The following is a 24,013-nucleotide window of genomic DNA, read 5'->3' as shown; positions in this document are numbered from 1 at the left end:
CAGCTGGAGGGAAGCATTTCGGTTGCTTGCTTCTCCTTACCACCCAACCAGCCATTTCCTACAACTTCACAATCCAAGATAGTAGGCAATGTTTTGGGATTCAGAGGCCAATTTTCAAACCTCTTTAAGACTTTTCCCGATTTAGTAAGTCTGTTTAGGTTTCTGAGATGTTTGGAAGTGGTGAGATTAGGGGATCTGCTCCCTCTCCCACGCCTAATTCTAAATAGCTTTGTGCATAATAAAGGTTCAAAAAATAGACAAGGTAAATACACAGATCTCATCATACATTTGCATTGCCATCCCTGCCTATAGAGATAATTCCTGTACTTAAAATCTCTAGGGTAATTTATTATATTTGAATATCAATTCTCCAAGAACTTGCAAATAAGTTTCCAATCAATGGTAAGCATCTAAGTCTTTAACAGTCCTCTGAAGTGACAGCGTATTGAGGATAGCCATTCCATAAAATTTAAACCACATTTTTTCATGAATGAAGGCCACGTTGGGTCTTCTGTGGGTTCCTGGTAAAACTACCCACTGTGGTAGGTTGTTTGGTTGACACAACCTCACACAAAGATATCATAAAGGTACAAGTCATCACAGATGTAGTGGGATTCTTGCTGGAAATGTACTATAAGAGATGTAACGGCTCAAGGATTCCTAGCACTAGGTCTTCATTTTAGTATTAAGAAAAGCAAGAAAGAAATGTCAAATATAAAGAAAAAGTCATCAGAAAAAATCCCCAAACTTTTGGAAAAAGAAGGAAGGCTCCTAAGAATAGTCTCCAGAGAACACAGAACTTCTTGGCCAGTAGAGATAAGTAAGGTTGAATCTTTCATTTTTGGGGGGCTTTTTATGGCCTGTAGGTGTCTAGAGCCAGTAACCGTTTGGGCCTTAGACCTTCTATGCAAAGGTCTATGCAAAGGAACTATGCAAAGGTCACTGGCTCAGGTGAAGTCAATCCAGATGGGTGGGTAATAACCTCACCTGAAGGCCTCTACTTAAATAAACCCCTAGGAAAAAGCATATGCCTATTTAGAAAAAGAACACAGCGTCTATAATTCTCATTCCTTCTGCACAACAGCATGCCTCTCAAACCCATCTGGAAGGGAACCCCTCTGTGTATACCTCAAGATTTGGGGTGCACTTCAGAGTTGGGAGGGGACCTTAGGCCTAATGCACATTTCCAAGAAGTTCTTGGGAAGCTGCTAGACTATGGTCTGGGGTACAGAGGTGCCAACTGTTCCTTACATATACAGTGGAGTCTAATAGGACAGCTGTCAGCTCAGCATTTATGGTGTGGATTCGAATTAGGTACAAGCTCTTCAAAGGACCAAAAAAAAAAAAAAAATACTACTTTTCAATTTTAAGGATTCAACAAGAGTTAGTTATTAGATTTCATCAGAGTTGAAATTGCAAAAATTCTGGCATTAGACAATGACCCTCATCCTTAATGATGGAATCAAAGAACACTCATTCCAAAGAAAGGGGCTCCAAGAGCTCTGGGTAATCATTGTAAACGTCAAATGTGCTATAAATACAAAGGTATGTTTCCATGTTTCATATATTTTAAAGCATATTATATAAATTCTATCTGTACCCTAAATCTTGGCACGATCATACCAAGTTTCTTTTCCACTGCGTGGATCTGCTTGGCATTGATTTTGATGGGGAACTGATAAGAGATGGAAGCTGGCCAGTTAGGAATGTCAGACTATAGAAACATTACTTATATAAAGGGCCAACTCTATTATTAGTTTATAACCATATGTTCACTCTGTGAGGTCACTCTGTGCAAATTTTAGAACAATATATAATTACTTCACATATTACAGGAAAGCTTTTGGTGGATCTGAATGAGGGGGACAGTTTAGGGTGTATTTCAAATGTCCTTTAGAATTCAAATACTGTAATAATGCAGTTACAAAATGATGAAAGCACCGTCCATCTTTCAGGCTGGTGGAATGACCTAGTGTATTTAGCTGGCCACTACATCCACCTGGCAGGTAAGTCCAAACTGAATGGCTGATATCCCCTCCCTGCAAGCCCTCTAATGGATTCCCATTTCACCCAGAGTAACACCCCCCAATAGCCTTCAAAGCTTTGCATGGTCTTTCTTTTCCTACTCTTCCTTGGTGATGTCACTCCAACCACACTGACTTCCCTGAAATTCAATAACTACTCCAGGTACTTTCCCACTTTAAGGTGATATAATAACTAGTAATTTGCTGGGACTATTCCTTCTGTCTGGAATCCTCTCCCTTCAGATATATGAATGGCTAACTTCCTCACTTCCCATTCCCCTGGCTCAAATGTTACCTGCTGAATGAGGCTTACTAGAACAGTCCTACCTCCAAGTTATTCCCTCCCAAGGACTCCCAATCTGCCTTGTCCTGTGCTATTTTCCCCCCAAAGCATTTATCACGCTCTAATGCTGTATAAAATTTTCTTGTGTATCATTTTATTGTCTGTTTGCCCTTCCCTTACTGCAAGAAAAGTAAGCTCACAAGGGCATATGTATTTATCTCTTTTGTTCGTTGCAGTCTCCTGTAACTAGCCTAGCCCACTAGGTGCTTAATACTGGTTGAATCAATGAGGGAAGAGGCAGGAAACAGAAGTGGAAGGGAAGAAGAGCCGGAGGTAGGTAACGGCAAAGATAAGGACACGTGATAACATGGCCTAGAAAAGAGCATATGAAATGATACAGAGAAGACAAGAAATTATCCAGTACAATGAACTCCTTGGGGGTAGATTCTCAACTCCTTGAGGCACCCACCGATCACAGATAAGGACCCAAGCCATGGAGACTGCACATAGGCCTACAACACAAGTATTCATGCCAGAAGCCTGTCATGTCCCTGAAAACATCCAGCTGTCAGTTTGGCGGGAATCCTGACGAAGTCTTCAGCGGTGCCATATACATGGCCTTAAGAGCTACGATTTCTGCAAAAAGACTCTTGGTGGAAAGTAATATAGAAATGCTTAAGAAAGAGGTTTTCAGCGTTCAGACTTAGAGCATGAGAAAAGAGTTATGTACCTAGGCTTGGAAAACACTCAGCAACACACTTGAGACACAGTGAGTTCTGTGTTTTTGTGAGGCCCAATTTTACGTACCTATGTCCTTCAAGCCTTATGTTTCCAACAAAATCGTACAGATGTCTGTTTGGACTTTCACACTCGATTCTGCCAGAAATTCTCATCAAACTGTCAATGTCTTTTATATCTGATGTTGCTGGTAAGCCCTGTTTAAAAATTTTTAAATAAGCAAAAGATTAAATGAATTACTTGTGGGAGGTGGGGGGGTGGCAGATTCTGATTCATCTTGGCCTTAAGATCTAAGAAATCCAACTATTTTATGAGCAAGCTTCCCCCCCCCTTATACAATACTCTTTGCCAGATCATAATTAAGGGGATACCTTCCTCTCTGCTTGAACCCAAGAGTAGGGCAGCTTTTGTGAAAGTTGGAAAACGTATTTGAGACCATAAATTTGTCCACAGAGATACTGTGAAGTCCTCAAAGAACTATTTGCTTCCAAAAATAAAATTAATATTTTGCAGTATAGTCTGTCTGTTGAATCTCAAAAAAAAAAAAAAAAAAAAAAAAAAAAAGAATGCAAACTAAATAGAATCTACATCCAAAGAAGAGTCAGTATGTTTCTGTTCTTTTAGTTCACAGAGAAGGAAAACTCAGAAATAGTTCTTTCCTCTGGCCAACCAGATTCTACTAGCAGGAAGTGGATGGGCCCTTGCTTCCTGGGACACTCTGAGTTTGGGTGATACGATGACCTATTTTTACAATATCCCAACCTTCCCCCTGTCATCTTCATCCTTCACCTAGAACCTAAGAGAGTACATTTCTAAAGTCCCTTTAAATGACTCTTGCTTTCTGTCAGGGATGGTATGTGAAGCAAATACAGAAATCTAAAACTATTCCCTGAGATTAGCGAGACTTTTAGAACAAGCGATGGAAACACTGTCTTTTCAATATGGCAAAGCCAGACTATGATTTGGTCTAGAGGAATAGGGAAAATAAATATGTGCACCCCTGTCAAAGAACTCAGAAGTACTAATATTATTATCAGTGTTGCCTATTACATAAAATATTTAAAATATTGCAAAGAGTATCTAGATGATGGACCACAGTTAATCAGGCAAGTAAATCTGGGCTTTTCGTTATACTTGAGGTATCCTCATAGTGGCTCGATGAGAAAGTATTTCCAATTGGAATTACTTCAACTCAAGACAATAACAGAAATAAAGCTCTTGATTCCATCTAATAAATCAGCAAATAGTATATAAACCTAAATTAGATCTTACCTGCCTAATTTTCAGGTTTGTTTCACCATCCAAGTTGGATGTCTCAATGTAGCACATGGCTTGGGGCTCGCTGTTGTTTAAAATTGAAAAGCAAGAACATTTAGCAGGGGGAAGGGAAACATAATAACTTATTTAAATGCCTAGACTCACTGAAGCCTTTTGTTCTAAACAAAGCTCTAGCTGTCTAGTTTCTTGGTGATTTTCATTCTAACTGCTAAATGCTGGGAGGCAGAACCCATGCATGACCACCCATGGATCAGCTTTTCAACTAGAACGATCAAAAAAGCAATCTCCTCCCGCCAGTCAGTACTGATCTTCAAGATAATGGAAATGATTAGATCTGTCATAGGATACTTAAATTGCTCATCCATATAGACACAACACAGACTCCATCTGAAATGTAAAGTAGTTTGTGTCCAGATTTATCTTCAGCTCAAAAATACCAAGTGAGATTTCATGCTCGTAGCCCATGTATAAATTGGTTAAGGAAAGTGTTTGATTAGAGAACTCCAGATTGCTGCTTCTGCAAACTTGCATTTACTACCTTTTCAGAAAAGATGAATAGGATCATACGAATCATAATATTTATCTTTTCAGGCTACTTTAAAAAAGTGTATGAACAGATTTTACAATGAAAGTAGATGGACACTTTTCTCCCTCTGTTCCCTTTTTTCTGCTCCTGTTCTATTTCTTAAAGTGATTTCAGAGATTCTTGTGGGAGAAAACACTGAAACTAAAGCCAGCCAACTTGGCCATCTTGCTCCTTGAATTGAACCTAGAAGATCTACTTCATGGGGCCCCACCAGAGTGTTTTTGGGAAGTCTGGTGAGCAGTGGCTGGTGGAAGGGGTCTGTGCATCTCTGGTCTGTCACAGGGTCTATATTCTGGACTGTTTATGTCCCTCCCCATTCCCCTTCACAAACTGACTTTACGTGCCCAGCAATTACAAACAGGAGAATTGGCCATCAACTTGTATAACTGGATCCTCGAGTATCAGGGAAAGTGTTCTGAAGTGGTATCAATCTCATGAACCCTTGGTTTTACAAGAAACTTAACTAACATCATGTAACTATAAATGTCATCTCGGGTGAGCCTATGTCTTTAAAGTTAGAAAGGAAACATTTTGTCAGTTACAAACACCTGGAATCTTCTAATCAACTTTCAATTTGTACATGTGCAAAACAGATTCCAAATTTCAGAAATGGGCATGTAGCTTAGTTTTGTGGCCTGTAGATTTGTGAAAGTTGCTGAAACATATGGTCATTGATCAAATATTTTACAGATTCATTTTAAAGTAACTTTGCAAGTTCTTCAATTTACTTTATGGACATTTTTTCCCCCCTGTAAAGGCTGATACATTGTTCCCAACTGGAGAAGTTATTTCAGTATTTATATTTTCATTCTATCCCTTCTTCAACAGTTTGCCCTCTATTACTGTCACAATAGTAATTTGACCCTGGTAACTGCTGCTAATTTGTAACTTACTTATATATACATTTAAAACATGAATGGTTTTTGAAATTATAAAACATATCTCTGATAATATAGAAACACAATGACAAGTAAATGCTAAGTGAACGATGCAGATTCTGTATTTTGGCAATAAAATGCATTAAAATATTACTGATCAATATATCCAAAGCCATTCTCACATTAAAATGAGAATAGCGTTCTATTTTTTTTTTTTCCCCACAAAACAATTCTTCTGGGACTTTAAATGGCTAGAAAGTTAAAAAGTCAAATGGCTGACTTCTGTCTGAAGTGGGGCAAATAAAATGCATCTAAATTCGAACATTGCTCATTCCTAAAGACAGCTCTTACTGAAGCAGTTCTTAATAGTGTTATGAAAAAGCAGCAAAAGGTTTTAAGGAATCATGCTAGATAATAAATATTTCAGCAAATTATGGTGACATCCCAAATGCAAACTACAGTCAAAGAGGCAAAGCAGGCTTTTTGATTAGTAAGTGGAGAAATGAAACAAGATGCGTATCACAATACAGACACCAGTAGACAGCTGGACTTGATCGCAGTAACATGCACTCTGTCACTTGTTACAAGTAGGATAAAAACGGATCCCAAAGCATGCAGTACAAAATGTACGACATCCAGCTTTGTGCAGGGGGTCCTCTGTAAACCCTAGATGAGCCCAAATTACAGTCATGATTGCTAAAGGGGTTCCACAGGACTTAGAGAAAATTTCAAAGATAAGAATAATTTTCAAAATTTCTCAATAGCTTCATTTCATGGAAAGCATCACACTGTTCAAACAGTATCCTGGAGAGGTGTTATGCTCAGCCTTAGTATTTAGGCATGTTGTTAAATACGAATATATGTTAATGATGTACAGGAAATTAAAATCTACCTTTACAGTCATGCCTCATAGACTCCTATTGCTAACAATAGGAGCTGACTGGCCCCTTGAGAGACAAACAGCATCCAACACCATATTCATGAAAGGCTTTTAAAGTATCAATGAAATGTCTGTCTCCAAGAAGTATAAACATTTTTGTGTTTTAAAGGAAGCAACATTGAATTCAACCATCTTTGGGTGTAATTGTTGTCTGTTGTAGGGTGAGGATCCACGTACACACATCCTGTACGACTCAGTGGTTCTAACCTTGAGGACAGGCTGATGAGATCTGCTGGGAGATGTTCCCCATTGGTCACTTTCACTATCTCCCCTACTGCCACCTACAGGTCCCAGTTCGAAATAATTAAAACGGAAAAAAAAAATGAAAAACAGAAAAAAGAAAAACCAAACAAATGGACAAAAGAGACAGAAAGTTTGAAATTATTATAGAAAATAATACATGTTAATAAAAATGTCTAATGCCAATTTTTTCAAAATTTATTTTGATCAGGTCTGAAGGCACAAGAAAACATGACATAGTCAAGGATTATTTGCTTTTAAGCCCAATTTTCAGTTTTTAATGTAGAAACTTTTGATGGTTTTGAAGTTTATTCATAAGACTCTTTTATCAAATAAAAACATAATTTTATATAGAGAGCTACTTATTTCATAGATTTTCTTTATTCCAATTGCTCACTCTCAGGCCATCTACTCCTACTGAAGAAGGAAAGAATTATGGGAACCACGTTTTAGGCTTTTGAGAAACCAAGTATACTATACTGGTCCTCCCTACGCCTACCCACACACTAAAAAAAAGTATTAGAAATTTTCTCATTTCAAAACATTTTCAAAGTTAACTGCATTAACTTTACTGCAAAGCTATAAAGATGTGGATCTTAGGATGTTAGAAGGCATAACTGCAGCCTTTTGAGTTGTTCAATAATTAACAAAGTCTTGGTGATACATTGTCTTGGGAGGGTAAGTCTTTGAATGCAGGAAAGCTTTTCCAGAGGGTATGAAACAGACATGTCAGGAACCGGTGTGGACCTGAATTAACATCTTGAGTTACTTTTCTCTGTTTTTATACTTTCTAAGCTCATATATGTGTTTGTTAGATATTAAAACCTTAGTTTATTCATGTCAAAGTGAAAACCAATGAGACACACTAACTTTCAACAATGTTCATGCTTTAATTTCAAACTACCTCAAAGAGGGTGCACTATTAGTAATTAATAACTGAAAAATATTTGGAAATTAAAATATTATAAACTATTGCTTATGCTCACTGTTAAATGGTGCTCACCTGCAAGTGAGAATCACCATGTCCCTATTCTGATAGCGGCCAGGGTGGCATAATGAGGGTTATCAGATTAGGGATTACGTATCTCAAATTTGACCTACTCATTAGCTACTTAAATGGCAAAAAATAAGACTTAAGGTCAAGATTCCATTTTCTGTTAAATGACGTCAAAAACTTCTACCTATTTCATAAGGCTAATGTAGGTTCACAAGTGTAATGCGAAACCTTTGAGAAAACAAAACGAAACAAAAAAGAAACCTGAAAGCAGGTATTTTGCCACTGAGATAGAAATATGTAACTGTAGAGGCTTTATACTTTGAATTCTACTAAATAACTAACTGCAATGAATCAGATACTCTTTTAAAAAAATAATGATCTTTGGAGGAAGTTAATCTCTGTGGATGCTCTATTAAGCTAGAGAAAATACTGGGGCACCTGGCCAGCTGAGTCGGTGGAGTGTAAGACTCTTGATCTTGGGGCTATGAGTTTGAGCCCCATGCTAGATGTAGAGATTACTTAAAAATCTCAAAAAAAAAAAAAAAAAGAAGATATAGACACCATTTTGATCTACCACATCTATGGCTACACTACAGTATCTATACGCCACCAGTGAATGTTTTTAATGTTGGGAAATGACTCCTATAAAAATGATCTAAACTTTAAGAAATTTGAGCATCGAGCTTTCTGGGAGCTTTCGGGGCTGGATAGGGGCGGCCGAAAAATATTTTTAAAACTCTCAGAATTAAGTAGAAAGTCAGGACAATGTAATCAACTATCTTCATACTTCTGAGCATACAAAAAAATAAATATTGTCATAGTTCACATGCATGATACTCTTCATGGTAAGTTATGTCTCTATGACACATTTAAAGAGGAGAACATCCTTACTTTCTTAAATTGCTGGAGTGGTTCACTATCATTTTGACCTTCATCAGATGACATTCAGACGGTCACTCATCTACTACATTGATCAGCCTTTTGCTTAGTACCACAAAGGGCACATGGTTCTGTTGGCTAGGCATTCTTAAAATTTAGAAGATTACCAAATTTAAATACAAAGGAGAGTCAGGAACTATTAGAGCTTGATCATTTGCTCCATCTTCCTCATTTTTTTTTTTAAAGATTTTATTTATTTGACAGAGATCACAAGCAGGCAAAGAAGCAGGCAGAGAGAGAGAGAAAGAGAGAGAGAGAGAGGAGGCAGGCTCCCTGCTGAGCTGAGAGCACGATGTGGGGCTCGATCCCAGGACCCCGGGATCATGACCTGAGCCAAAGGCAGAGGCTTTAACCCACTGAGCCACCCAGGCACCCCAGTCTTCCTCATTTTTAAAAGATGTGAAATCAAGGCTTGTGAGAGATTAAGTGTTTTGTTCAAAATCACAAAGCCAGGATAAGAAGAACCCTGGTTTTCTGTCTCCTCCTGAGCAAAGCTTTCTCTAGTACCTGATGTGAATGACAGTAAGTTGACTGTTAAGCTCATTCTCACACAGGCACGTGTGGACTGGCACCCCTACTTCAGTTTTAGTAACTCTTATTTGCTCAGTTAAGTTTCACTAACTTGTTATAAATCCAATCACTGTAAATAATGACCTGATTAAACAGATTTTGAAAAAAGGACACTGTCCATATATATATATGTGGATTTTACAAATAAAACTGTCCAAGGAAATGATGATAAACAACCTCTAAGATATTAAAAAAATATTTTTCTTAATTTATATTAGGACTACTTTTACAGTTTTTAAACCCCAAACCATTTGAAAATCACGTTCTTTAAAGGTTAACAGTGCCATATGTTCTGAATACTAATTCATGACTATCTTAAAGATGAATAAAACAGAAATTATCTAAAATTCAGCCATAGACAGAACTTAAAAGAGCAAAACAATTTTTTGTTCTTGTTGTTGGAAGAGTATGGCATTTCAAAGGTATGATGACAAAAAAAAAAGAAATCATTCATCCATTTCCTTGTACTAATGCACCATAAAGATCAAGGAAGTTTGGAGGGATATATGAATGCATCATGAAGAAATTTATCATGAACAAGGATTGCAAGATAAAATCAACAGAACCCAATCCATGTATTATATACGAGAAATGACAGGACATCTTAGGAGTTAGTGGTCCACAGAAAAGGATCTGAACATATCCAGAGAGAGTAGACTCCTAACCATAATTATAACTTTTGAATTACACAGTATAGTACCTATCACTTATTCTATACGGCAAGCATGAAAGAATCCATTAAGTCCAACTGATTTTTTTTTAATGTATCATTCACAATCATGAAAGAGGTTTTAAATTCTTCGTTTATTCCTTATTTCCTTGGAGAAATCACAAGGTCAATGCAGGGTAGAGAAACCGTCCTCTACACTGTTTGAGCATCAGTAGGTATCTCTACCTTGATGAGAGAAGTACAGTGTCAGCAGGTATAAACTCTTTGCCTTTTATTATAACTATATCTCCAACATTTACCTGAAAGAAAACTGGGAATCGGTTAATTATCTGCATTGAAAGATTGTTACAAATACATAACCCACTGTACTTAAGCATAGAATACAGTAAAAAATGGTTACTGGCAAACAAGAACCACATGTCTACATAAAATAGCATAAAGTTATTTAGGAGTGAGGCCAAGGATGGGGCAGTCCTTTAAGTTATGAACAGTGTATTTCTGTTTAATCAACTAGATGACTTCTCTTAATAAATTCATCCATTTCATCCACTTAATCGACATCTCAACTTCTCATAGTCTCTCTCTCTGACATAAAAATAAAAAGGAGAAACTTACCTGATGTTATTTTTACCCTATTTAAGGAAATCTCAATGCAACCAGAAAAAGCAACTTTCATACATGTGATTATTACTCCTCATGATGACCTTACGAAATAGGTGTTAGTTATAATTTACAGTTTAGGGAGGAAGAAATGAATCTTAGCTTCTGATTTGCCTAAGATCACAGTGACAGGAAGAGCTTACCCTCAAACCTCTGACTGTCTGCAAAGCCTGATTGTCCATAAGTAAATATAGTAAATGATACTGTATTTTATTTTTTTAGATTATTTATTTATTTATTTGACAGCCAAGTAGGCAGAGAGGCAGGCAGAGAGAGAGAGAGAGTAGGAGGTAGGCTTCCCGCTGAGCAGAGAGCCTGATGCAGGGCTCGATCCCAGGACCCTAAGATCATGACCTGAGCGGAAGGCAGAGGCTTAACTCACTGAGCCACCCAGGTGCCCCTGTATTTTAAATTAAAAAAACAAAACAAAACAAAACAAAACCCCCCAAAACAGCCTAATCTTTTCCTGGTTTTGCTACCTGGTAGCATTTTTGTGAGCATGGCCTAAAGACAAAGAGGCAGTAAGGCCAGAAACTTTTTAGAAGTGATTCAAGAGAGAGGCTTGTCCGAGAGCTTTTAGCAAACAATATGACTCCAACTAAGGAAGGACTTGACCAAGTTACATTGATAACCACTCGCCCTGTATGGTGGATGTGCCCTCTCTCTTAGTAGCCAAATAAACCTACAAGTAAGTTTCAATACTTAATCAAAAGAAGAAAAGCCTTTATCGTTGTTGTTGTTAAAGCCTTTTTGTTCTTTCCTTTCCTTACTTTTCCCTGAACCCCCAAATAATACTTTATTGGGGGGAGGGACAGAACTGCGTCCTCAGTGGGAATCACAATAAAAAATTTGTTTCAGAGGCAGCCCACTGTGGTCTGCTCTACATACCTGGGGGAGGAACGCTGGGGAAGGTTGGAGGGGGTCTTCTAGTCTATGGTTCGTATGTTGGTTATTCTGGTAGGGAAGCTCGGATTCCAAAGAGATTTTAGCTGCAATGATTTGAAATTGACAAATTTCCAGGGACCTTGGAATCACACATCCCCTCCCTCAAAAAAGGACAAATTGGAAATTAAAATAAACAACCACCACCACCATCCAGCAAGTACAGGGGTAAACTGGACTTTAATGTGTTGGGACAGTCCCCTGACAACACCTGGGATCAAGAAGTGTCAGGCCAGGGGCACCTGGGTGGCTCAGTGGGTTAAGCCATTGCCTTTGGCTTGGGTCATGATCTCAGGGTCCTGGGATTGAGCCCCATATCGGGCTCTCCGCTCAGCAGGGAGCCTGCTTCCCCCTCTCTCTCTGCCTGCCTCTCTGCCTACTTGTGATCTCTCTCTCTCTCTGTCAAATAAATAAATAAAATCTTAAAAAAAAAAAAAAGAAGAAGTGTCAGGCCACTGGAGCATTTAGAAACTGCTGCCCAGGCAACCACTGACATGTTCTTTAATCTCCTCTTGTGTGTTCACGTTTGTTCTCCAATTAGACTAGATGCTTCATAAAATTGGTTTGTCTGCATTATAGTGGAAGAGTTTACTGGTTAGATGTAAAAAAAAAAAAAAATCCCAAATTGATCCTGCTGTTTTCCTAAGGTCTTTATTCATTCTTAAGACAAAAGCAAGGCTTGTAGTCATTAAGCTGAAGACAAAAACAAACCATTAGCACCTTATAAGGTTTAATGTCAGGACTCAGTAGCCTTGGAAAGGCTTACTGAGAGCTGAAGTAGTTCTTGCAGGATTATGAGGAGAGCTGGGAACTTACTTGCTCCTCGCTTATGATACCTAGGTTTTAGATCACTTCTTGAACATATCCAAACACCTCTCTTTCTTTTTTCCATTCTGAGCTCCTAATGTGGCATTCACCTCTTCCCGCCTGGTTTGTGCAGAAGAGTAACAGACAGAAGGGAAAAACATCTCTCAGTGGAGAAATGACACAACAAAGCAGTGTGAGTCCCCCAAATTCTGAATTAAGCAGATACTTAGGGTTTCAGGTTACTTGCCTGGAGCTTTCTCGAATCACCACATGAGCACCTGTAACTGAGGACTATGTAAAAGGGTAGGCTTCTCAAATGGTAATAGACTGATTTAAAATCTTTGTCCACTCGTAGGCCCCGGCATATTTATTTTTACTAAGGAATTTTTGGTGATGTAAATTCTTAATCTGAAGAAACACATTTCAGCGTGCAAACTTCATGCACTAAAGCAGAGTTTGAAACTTGCCTACAACCCACCACTCCGTGCCAGGACAATGTGTGTGGATTCCTCCCCAATTCTCCACCTGCAACTGTCTCCAAAGCCTGGGAAGTGTCTTGGCAGCATCTCACCTTGAGGAGCTGGCCTTGGTGGTAAGGGCAATGAAGACAGTAGTTGACTTGTCAAGCTTGGAGAAGCAGTGCCTTATATGGGGCTTTGTAATTGTGATACCTTCTTGGAAAAGCAGACACTGGCAATTTAATTTTATACAACCGAGGGGAGGCTTCGGGGCAAAACCGGAGGGATAAACCTTTAAACCGTTCATGTCTGAGAGCCGAAGCAGGCCCATCTGTGAATGGCTGGATGTACCCTGTGCAAATCTGAAGGTCCTCTGAGGACCATTAAAACGCGGCCACAGTAGCCGCACATGAGAAAAACAAAGAAAGCAAGTCCTGAACTAAAGCCCATTTGCACTATGGTTTATCGTATTACTTTGGCATGAGGATCAGACTCTTGGTTTTGGTTTATTGATTTTATTTTTAATTGCACAAAATATGACATAAGCTTAAAGAAAAGACTTGCCCCACAATCTGGCTAGCCCAACAAGCCAGTCTGCTTTCACGTCCGTCCACTTGGTGTCCAGGAAACCATTTGTACGTAGCTGATGTCTTAGTATACATGGCTCTGTTCTTTTCACCTATGATTATATTTTATGACACAGGAACCTTCATATGTCTTGCTAGCTGCTGGTAGTTCACTGCTTGGCAGAGATACTCAATGCATATTTATTAAATGAACGGTATAAAATTTTTCTCTGATGCCACAGTATTTGAAATTATAGCTTTAATGTGTCACAAAATATGCCAGAATGTAGAATGTCATCCTTTAAAAAATGCTTTCCCTATTGTTGGATATTCACATAGGCTAACTTTTCATTATTACAAATAATGTTACAGGAGACATTCTTGTACACGTGCAGGTTTTCCCCCTTATATTATGACTATCTTCTTAGGATAAATTCCCAGAATCCCCTTTTTATGGTTCTCAGGATGATGACCTAAACTGCTAATTCACATTAGTATGTGAATGAAATAGTTCATAAAGCAAAAATCCTCACGTAAAGAATAAATATAGCCAATGAGACATCACGATTGTTTAAATTTGCCACTTTCACTACTGGGTGGGATATTATACTGAGTCTGGTTGCTTATTATGTATCTTCTTGCTTACTGCCAACTTTTATTTCCTAATGATATGACAGCAGTTTCAGTCTTTTGTTATACTTGGTACAACTATTTTCCATATAGTGCCTACTTATTAGTGGTAGCTTTTTATTATGTATTTTTTTGTGTGTATTTGTGTATTAGTTTTTAATTGTGTATTTGTTTTAAATTTTATATGCTCAAATTCCAGAGACGGTGAGATCTTCCTCTTCTCCAAATATTTATTAAAGTTTTTATTCTGTTTGTAGGTTTTTCAAAAACAATGTTTTAACATTTAACTTAAGCCAGTTGGAATTTATTTTAGCATGGGATGTGAGTTAGATATAAACTGTGTTATTTCCTGAACTACAAATCTGTGATCCCAACATCATTTATTAAATAATTCTTTTATCAATGATTTTCTCTCCTTTATCACATATTAAATGGGTTTTACTTCAGAGTATCCTAGTTCATTTTCTCTATTTTTGGAGAAAATATTTTTTCATTCTATTTTTACTCTGTTCATCCATGCCTATTTTTGTAATAGATCCACACAATTTTAATAACTTTTGCTCTCCATTTTATTCATCCCCGCACACAGTTCATTTTTCCAAAATAGTCTATTTTCTCAACTGTTTATTTTTGAAATTAAGATAAATAATTGTGTTTATGCTAATTACCCAAACAATCCTAGTCAATGAAATACATTTATAATACAATTCGCTGTACTTGATTATATCCTACCAGTCTCCTAAAATGTTTGAATCCACAAGTGCTGAAGAAGAGCATAAAGGAAACCTCTTTTGAGACAGTTTTTTTAGCTTTCTCATTTTTCACCTTGCTTCACTGAGAGGAGACTATCACAGAAATAGGGAAAGCACAATCAAGGTACTTTCCTCCTTGTTACTTTTATGTCAAAGATCAGAGAGAGAGAGTCGTAAGTTTCCAAACATCCAGAAAGGGAGATGTCAATCTCTATTTTGGCCATTGATTTAAAATCAATAAAAAGCAATTAACTGAGAGGGAATCCTATTCCTGCAGGGATACAAGGTAACTATGAACATCACAAGGCAGTATTAAGGGCATAGCCTTTAACCTGCTAGGAAACACTGGAGAGCAAGTATGTTGTCTGCATCATACCTCCACTGTGCCCAGCAATCTGCGAAAACAAAATCCCTCAGGGAGAGTGGTCTTGCCTCCAAAAGTCTCATCAAGTTACAAATATTCGCTTGTGAATGACCAGAGCTAATGGTCTTCCAGGACTTAAGGAGAACTAGTAACAATGGCTTACCTTTTGAAACTGAGGTCTGAAAAGCACCTAGATAATAACACTTAAAAAATGATGACTCAGCTCACTAACCATGGTACACATCCTGTGAGCATATTAACCTCTTAATATTATGAAACCGATTTCCAGCTCATTAGAAAATAATGTTTACTTAGTAAGCTTTTTTAAAAAAAGGAATTATGAAGGTGTAGCCATAATACGTGAATTTGAAATCAAATTTGCAAATGAAATTTCAGAACTCTGATTTTTTTTTTTTTTAACTTGGACAGCAGATGATTAAAGCAAAAAGTTTCAACCCCAAAAAATTCATGGTTAAATGAAATCTATGAAAACAGTACTCAAAATTATCCTATGAAAAACAGAGAGTTCCAAATATTACTTTTTAAGTCTTTCTAGTAAATTGCAGAATTACTAAATTGAAGTGACTAATTGGAAGTCTCCATGTATGTTTACAATATTAATTACTAAAGAGCTTTCATATTAGAATTCTTGACATTTGTTTATATTATATACAAAAATCACATCTATTAGAGTACACATCTATGCAATTCTTCTAGAACAAAATAAAAATCAATGCATACCTTTTCCCAGTGCACAATTTCCCAAGCACCATTTCTCAAAACTGGAAAGAGAAAAGGTGACATTTTTAACATTTTTACTACTTCCCAAAAGCCTGCCTCTGAGGAAATGATCATTTTAAATGGACAGCCTCAAAAAAATTAACTAGCAGCAATTTTTACAGGTTCAAAAATTATTCATGAGAGCAAAGATGTATAAAATTATACAAAGAATTAGAAAAACCAATGCACATTTTAGATCCCACAATGGAACTTTACTAATAGAGGGTATTCTCATTGGTGCTACCAGGGCTTTCTTCAGTACATAGAATTACAGACCACAGCTGGAGGACAGAGCCACAAAAATGATGTGAAAAGGGAGTGACAAGCTTAAAACCTATTTCAGAAGTCCTAACAGTAGCAACTTTTTTGAAAGGATTTACAAGCACAGGAGAAACAGATTTCAAATTGGTTAGCAAGAATTTAACACATAAACAGATAAGGAACCTGCCTCTTTACCTTTAGAATAATGTAAAATTGCAGAAGTTTCCATATTTGGTTTACGGAGGAGAAATGAAAGAAGAGAATACTATTAAATTAGCATAGAGGGGTCTTTTATTAGTCTTTAGTACTGTGTCACAGCAGTCAAATTGTTCAGTATACCTTTCTTCCTTCCCTACTAGGTGTCTGTGGCATAATATTAACTATACCAATAGATACTAAAAGATAAAATTAAAAAAAAAATGAGGTAGAAAGCACAGCATTTAGTACTTAAGAAAAGGAATAAGTTAAGGTTGGTCCACAAATTATCCTGATGTCAATTTCCTAAAGACAAAGCTAGGATTTGCTCTGTTTTATACTACATCCCCTGGAAACAGCACGGTCCCTGGCACAAAGTAGTACTCGAAGTACTCAAAGTAGTACTTTAGTACTACTATGTACACAAAGTAGTAGTGCAGTAAATATTTGCAGGATGAATAATTTATAGGCATAAAACATTAGATTCAGTTTCTTTCGATATTAGAAAAGTTGAAGCCTGAGCCCTCTGAAGTAAATCACGATGATAATTATCCAAATGTTAAATAGCAAATCTAACATTAATGACATACCCACCGGTCTTGTGGTCAGTATTATAAATTATTTTAATGTAAATGCAATCTCTTTGTGTTTCAAACTTCTTGAGCACAGGGCTCTGTCTTATTCATCTTCTCATAGAAACTCAATATCAAAACTCCTAGCACAGAAGACACTCCAATGCTTGTTAACCAAATTAATAAGTGCAACAAGGAATATCCTACAGTGTGTTTTGGTGAATAAATTTCATTAAGTTAAAAAATAATAATAATTCCAAGTTGAAGTGCTAACACTAAAATATTTCCAATACAGCATCTATACCTATAACTTTTACTTTAAAGTTTACAATTTTTACAGTATCATACAGTTATGGGTCAAGGATTGGAACCACAGGCATCTAAAAGTGACCAGTATATTCTAATACACAAAACTCAAATCCCTACAACATTTACCAGACTGATCCCAGGAATAAACCTGCTCCTTGATGTTGTTCCCTGAGCATGAGAAGGTCAGGGCAAGAGAAAAAGCGTAAAAGAGCCTTGGGGTTTAGATGTTGCCTGCCGCTGCTTAGCAGTGGCTTCCTCAGAATTAGTTGCGTTAAGAAAAAAGGATAAATGAGAGCACTCTGCCCTTTAACAGCTTACCCCAGTAGCTACAGTATAGTAAGTACTCAGCAAAGACAGCTAGCCAAATGCTGCTCTGTTCGACCCTAACCAAGATGCATTGACACTGTCAATAATGGTGCTTAACTTTGCGGCACTTTATTTTTATTTTTTTTAGGAAAATCTAATCAGTTTATTTTTGGGTGATTTTTATTTATTATTTATTTATTTAATTTCCCTAGTTGCCCTTTTATTTTTTTATTTTTTAAAGATTTTACTTATTTATTTGACAGAGATCACAAGTAGGCAGAAAGGCAGGCAGAGAGAGAGGGGGAAGAAGGCTCCCCGCTGAGCAGAGAGCCCGATGTGGGGCTCGACCCCAGGACCCGAGCCGAAGGCAGAGGCTTTAACCCACCCAGGCGCCCCTGCCCTTTTATTTTTATTTTATTTTTTCAGTGTTCTAAGATTCATTGTTTATGCACCACACCCAGTGCTCCATGCAATACGTGCCCTCCTTACCCACCACGAGGCTCACCCAATCCCCCACCTCCCTCCCGTCCAAAACCTTCAGTTTGTTTCTCAGAGTCCATAGTCTTTCATACTTTGTCTCCCCCTCTGATTTCCCCCAATTCACTTTTCCTTCTAATGTTGTCCATGTTATTCCTTATGCTTCACAAGTAAGCGAAACTATATGATAATTGACTCTCTCTGCTTGACTTATTTCACTCAGCATAATCTCTTCCAGTCCCGTCCATGTTGCTACAAAAGTTGGGTATTCATCCTTTCTGAAGGAAGCATTATATTCCATTGTATATACGGACCACATCTTCTTTATCCATTCGTCCGTTGAAGGGCATCTTGGCTCTTTTCCACAGTCTGGCGATTGTGGCCATTGCTGCTATGAACATTGGGGTAGAGATGGCCCTTCTTTCCACTACATCTGTATCTTTGGGGTAAATACCCAGTAGGACCTTGCAGCACTATAAATTAGAAAAATTTAAATAGTAGGTAGAGCCCTTCACTGCCATTTATTTTTTTCTGATTCTATCTCCTATTAGTACACACTCCCCCAACTGAAATACTTAAGTTTTTGAAAACTCAGTTGTCCAATATTTCTACAACTGAGATGTGGCATGAAAACAAAGACATCAGCTTATCTGGAAAGCTCAGAAGGTCCGTCAATTCCCACCCGTGCCTGGACCAGAGGGGTGGCTGCCTCTTTCCAGGGGGCTCACCATTCTATCACTGCGTTCATGGCTTCCTGTGGTTTCATTCCCAGCCTGCTTCCCTTATTTAGGGCAACCCTGTAGCTCACGCTTATGAGGTTTTCTTTTGTTGACTGAGGTATAATAAAATGTACCGTTCTTAAGTCTTGAAAACTGTAAACACTTGTGAATCTACCACTCGCAATGAGATATAAAACGCCGGAAAGAGCCCTTATGCTCCTTTAAAATCCATCCCTCCATCTTCAGAGGCAAATATAAATTAGTCACCATAAATTAGTCTTGCATTTCATATACATTGACTCATACAAATCTGAGATTCTGTTTCTATGTAAGTGATGAATCACTAAATTCTACATCTGAAACGAATATACTACATGTTAACTGGAATTTAAATAAAAATTTGAAGAAAAAATACATGTATTTCTCAAAGTGAAAAAAAAAAAGACGTGACTTTTCCCAGTTACATTAACATGGTGCTATAGTAAACAGATTTCTAGATTCTGTATTCATTTCACTGATCAATTTGCATCTCTTCACATCAACATACCCCATCTTGATTATTCTAACTTTATGGTAAGTTTTGAAATTAGGTAAGTCCTCCACTTTGTTCTTTTTAAATACTGTTTTGACTACTCTAAGTTCTTTGCGTTTCCATATAAATCTTAGAGTCAAATCATTAATTTTTGGGATTTGAGGATTCCTGGGATTTTGATTTGGAGCAAGTCTTTCAAATCAGGGACAAACTGCATCACTGCGTTTATTTACATCTCCATTAACTTCTCTCAGGTACGTTTTGTAGTTTACAGTGTATGGGTCTTTCATTAGATTTATTTATTGATATTTGGTAACTTTTCTCATACTGTAAATGGTATTTTTACTCCATTCCCTACTGGCCATTGGTAATATATAGAAATGAATTAAACTTTCATACAAAGACCCTGTCATCTTATAAATTTGTCGAATTCATGTATTAGTTTGGGTAGGGTTTTCTTGTTTTTGTAGCAATATACTTTCTAAGAAACTTAAATTCCTCTCACTAACAATGCTGTATTATGATTCGGGGTGGCTTTATTATGCTCATATGCCTCACTGTTCATCTCTTTACTTTTTAAACTCTTCTGCAAAAAAATTTTTTTTTGAAAATCAGGAATAATTTTTTAAAGATTTTATTTATTTGTGAGAGAAAGCGTACACATGAGCAGGGGGAGGGACAGAGGGAGAGAGAAGCCAACTCCCCACTGAGCAGGGAGCCCCATGTGAGGCTCAATTTCAGGACCCTGGGATCATGACCTGAGCCGAAGGCAGATGCTTAATAAACTGAGCCACGCAGGTGCCCCAGAAAACCAGGAATAATTTTTACTACTAAAAACTTCCTGTTGATTTCCTGCCCGAAGCATCTCAAATTCTGCCCAATTGTATCTCCTCCGCCATCACCATCGCCAACACTCCTACTTCAAGCAACCATTGTGTCCCAGCTGGCTTGACCATTAGTTTCCCACATTTACTCTTGGTCTTTTTCAAATTTAGTTTCTACAGTGTAGCTCCAGTGACTTCACATAATGATTTTATGTATATGTACAACTACGGATTATTATGTATCCGTCCACACATCCTTACATATATTCCTATACAAGGTTAGGCTACTCCTTACTCAAAACTCTTCAACTGGCTCCTCCTGGCTCATGAAGTAAGTCCAAGCATCTGGAAGGCCTTTGATAAGCAGCTCCTGTCTACTCTCTGCTATTATCTCCTGCCTCTCCCGCTTTGCCCTCCCCACACCTCTGTGTGAAAGCAACATGCTCTCTCCTGTATCGAACTGCATGTTCATGCATGACTGGAGCACTCTTTCTCTCCATCCTCACCTAAATTAACTCCTACCTAAACTCGAGATCTTCAGCTTTCAGGGGACATTTCGTGAGGCCCACTCTTTTCCCACTACCCTCAAGTCTAAATAAGCTTCTTGCACTTTTTCCTTCGGAGCACTCGAGGCAGTTTTACTATTCACAATACAGTCTGGGGCACGAGATAGCCCTTACATAAAGATCTGTAAGATCTGTGACAGTGCCCCAGACTCTAAGATCTGTGACAATGGGAACATTCTCTATTCTGTTCACTGCTCAGTTCCCAGTATTACAACACAGTGATGCAAAGGTGCTCAGTGAGTCCTTGCTGGGTGGAAAACTGGATCCACTGGTGTGTTTGGGAGATTGTATGATGCCACAAGATTATTTACACAGACTTACTAAAGATACAACTCCGCTTCGCAGTAGGTCCTATGTTAAGAAGAACATGCACACAGTGTTTTTTAAAAAACAGTTGTATAGAAAAACATATTGGCATTTCCTCAAAAAGTTAAGCACCCAGAAAATCCACACCCAAGTATATATCTGAGAGATCTAAAAACATATGTTCACATGAGAGCTTGTACACAAATGTTTGTTGTAGCATTATTCACAATAGCCAAAAAGTAGAAACCACCCCAAATGTCCATTAATTAATGAATGGTTAAATAAAATGGGGGTATATCCAAATGATGGAATATTATTCAGTCATAAAAAGGAATGAAATGCTGAGATGCTACAACATGAATGAATCCTTAGGTATGTTAAGTGAAAAGAACCGGACAAAAAAGGTCACGTATTACATGATCCCATTTGTATAAAATATCCAGAATAGACAAATCCATAGATACAGAATGTAGATTAATGGATATCAGGAGCGCATGGAAGAGGAGTGTGGGGATTGAATGCTTACATATACGGGTCTCTCTGGGTTGATGAAAATATTCTGGAATCAGCGGTGATGGGTCTATAACTTTGTGACTACACGAAAAAACACTGAAATGTATCCTTGAAAATAATGAATTTATGGCATGTGAATTGTAACTCAATAAAAACTGTACCTAAAAAGATGCCAATGAACTACTTAAACATTTGCTTAAAACAGACTCCGCTTTGTAAGTTCTTAAAATGACTCCAGTGGGAGCCGCTGGAAAAGTTTATGTAACCATCAGGTGCACTAACATGAGTGTCCTATGATGTCAGTTCCAGTCCACTGCTTCTAGATCTCTAATCCCAACCAGCCCTCCCGGGGCACCTGGTGGCTCAGTCAGTTAAACTCTGGCCTCTTGTTCTCAGCTCAGGTCATGTTCTTGGGGTCCTGGGATCGAGCCCCCCACCTCATGGTCTCTGTGCTCAGCGGGGAGTCTGAAGATTCTCTCTCTGTCCCTGCCCCCATTGATGCTCTCTCTCTAACATAAATAAATCTTAAAAAAAGAAAATAATGAACTAGCCCTCCTTGAAATGCTGCCACTTTGCAGATGTTTGTTAGTTCACATCTAAAAATAGCCCGAACCACTCTACTGGGTCCCCCTGAACAGGACGGAGGTGTCCTAACAGGCTTGCCAAACTCTGCAGACCATGCCAGAGAGTCCCTGCTCCACTAACAAAGGTGGAAACCTGGGGTACCTTCCGCAGAACCATGGAAAACAATCCTTCAGATCTGCTTCATGTCTCCATTTTCCCTCCCTGCTGCTCCTCTCCCCTCAACGTTGCTCCCATCACTTTTTAAAAGATTTTATTGACTTATCTGAGAGAGAGAGAGAGAGAGAGAGCACGCACAGGTAGGCAGAGCAGCAGGCAGAGGGAGAAGCAGGCTGGGGTGCAGAGAGCCTGATGCGGGGCTTGATCCCAGGCTGCTTACTCAACTGAACTACCCAGGTGCCACACCACTTCCTCCTGTGCATTTGAACCTTTACCTCCTTCCCTAACCGACTTTTCTGCACTTCGCTCTCTCTCAATTCACCTGCCCTCCTGTATCACCTCTAGGGGTAGAGGCTCTCTGCTTCCACCCAAACGTTTCCTGAAAATTCACTTTTGAAGAGATACAAGGGAACTGTGGCTGCTGAAAAAATTTACACAACAAAAAAAACTTTTACTTTTTTAAAGATTTTATATATTTATTTGAGAGAGAGGAGGACAGACAGTGACAGCGAGAGAGAGCAAAAGCAGGGAGGAGAGAGAGAAGCAGGCTCCCGCTGCACAGGGAGCCCGACACAGGGCTCAATCCCAGGACTCTGAGATTATGACCTGAACCAAAGGCAGACGTTTAACTGACTGAGCCACCCAAGCGCCCCTCATTCCACTTTCTTAACATGAGGAATCCTAACTGGTGCGTCCTCACAAACCTTTCTCTAGACAAACATGAACATATGGACTTTTGTTTTCTTGCCTCTACAAATGTACTCCTCTATAGCTTGGTTTTCCACTTAGCATGTCATAGATGTTCTCATGACAAAGCAGAGATGACCCATTTTTGAAAAAAAAAAAAAACAAAAAAAACCCACTATAGGGACCGTCCACTACAATGGTCAGATAACTGAACAGTTTCATAAAATTCTATAGGACATACCCACAAAAAGCGTCATCAAAACAGAGGATATGATCCAGCGGAGAATGGATAGCACGGTGGTCCGAGAAACTTCCAGGCACAGTTCCCTAGGACATACGTATTCCCTGGGACATTTCATCACATTCACCTAGGACATGTATTTCGAATCTCCATGACATGTTCAATAAATCTCAATTTCAAGGAAGCCTGGGGAAACGTTTCCAAGGGGTCGTTTATAGCGCCAGTTAGCCAAGGCAGACTATGTAACAGTTTATACCAATTGAGCCATCAATCGATACAAATACACAACCCTTAATCTAAGCAGAGAAGCTGGTCTTGGGTGCCACCAGGGGGAGTTTCAAACTCTAGACAGCACATTACTAATCACCAGCTGGTCTATCTTGTTCCGCTCTTGGCCCCGGAAATCCCTGAGATAAGCACACAGCTATTCCAGTCCAGCTGTGAAAGAACTGTTTTACACAAAAACTGTATTAGAACGTATTTGACTATCTTCTGATTAACGGGAATTCTGACTTCCATTTTTTTTTCTACCACCTCAAACAACACTGAAATATATTTCTAAGGCTGTATTCTATAAGACATGATCCTTAAAGGGGTGTTGCTGGCTCTAGGGCATTTGTGTTTGAACTTTTAACAGATAAGACTGGATTACTTCCCTAAGA

At 38.3% G+C, this 24,013-nt stretch overlaps 1 protein-coding gene across 4 annotated transcripts in view; it reads right to left on the bottom strand.

Annotated features, from left to right (window-relative positions):
• The window catches only part of ATP8A1 (ATPase phospholipid transporting 8A1), a 228,671-nt gene that overhangs the window by 151,885 nt on the left and 52,773 nt on the right, over positions 1 to 24,013 (bottom strand). For 2 of the 4 annotated variants that reach the window (XM_045988323.1, XM_045988331.1), the window contains exons 6-9: positions 16,064 to 16,104; positions 10,369 to 10,442; positions 4,318 to 4,387; positions 3,115 to 3,242 (exon numbers count right to left, since the gene is read on the bottom strand). In XM_045988323.1, coding sequence (XP_045844279.1) covers positions 3,115 to 3,242; positions 4,318 to 4,387; positions 10,369 to 10,442; positions 16,064 to 16,104 — 313 coding nt within the window. Of the gene's footprint in view, positions 1 to 3,114; positions 3,243 to 4,317; positions 4,388 to 6,934; positions 7,009 to 10,368; positions 10,443 to 16,063; positions 16,105 to 24,013 lie in introns of all 4 variants that reach the window. The other 2 variants (XM_045988314.1, XM_045988340.1) reach the window with 2 other exon arrangements.

This window comes from Meles meles, chromosome 2, assembly GCF_922984935.1.
Source record: "Meles meles chromosome 2, mMelMel3.1 paternal haplotype, whole genome shotgun sequence".
NCBI classification, from domain to species: Eukaryota; Metazoa; Chordata; class Mammalia; order Carnivora; family Mustelidae; genus Meles; species Meles meles.
This window is presented reverse-complemented; position numbering and strand designations above follow the sequence as displayed.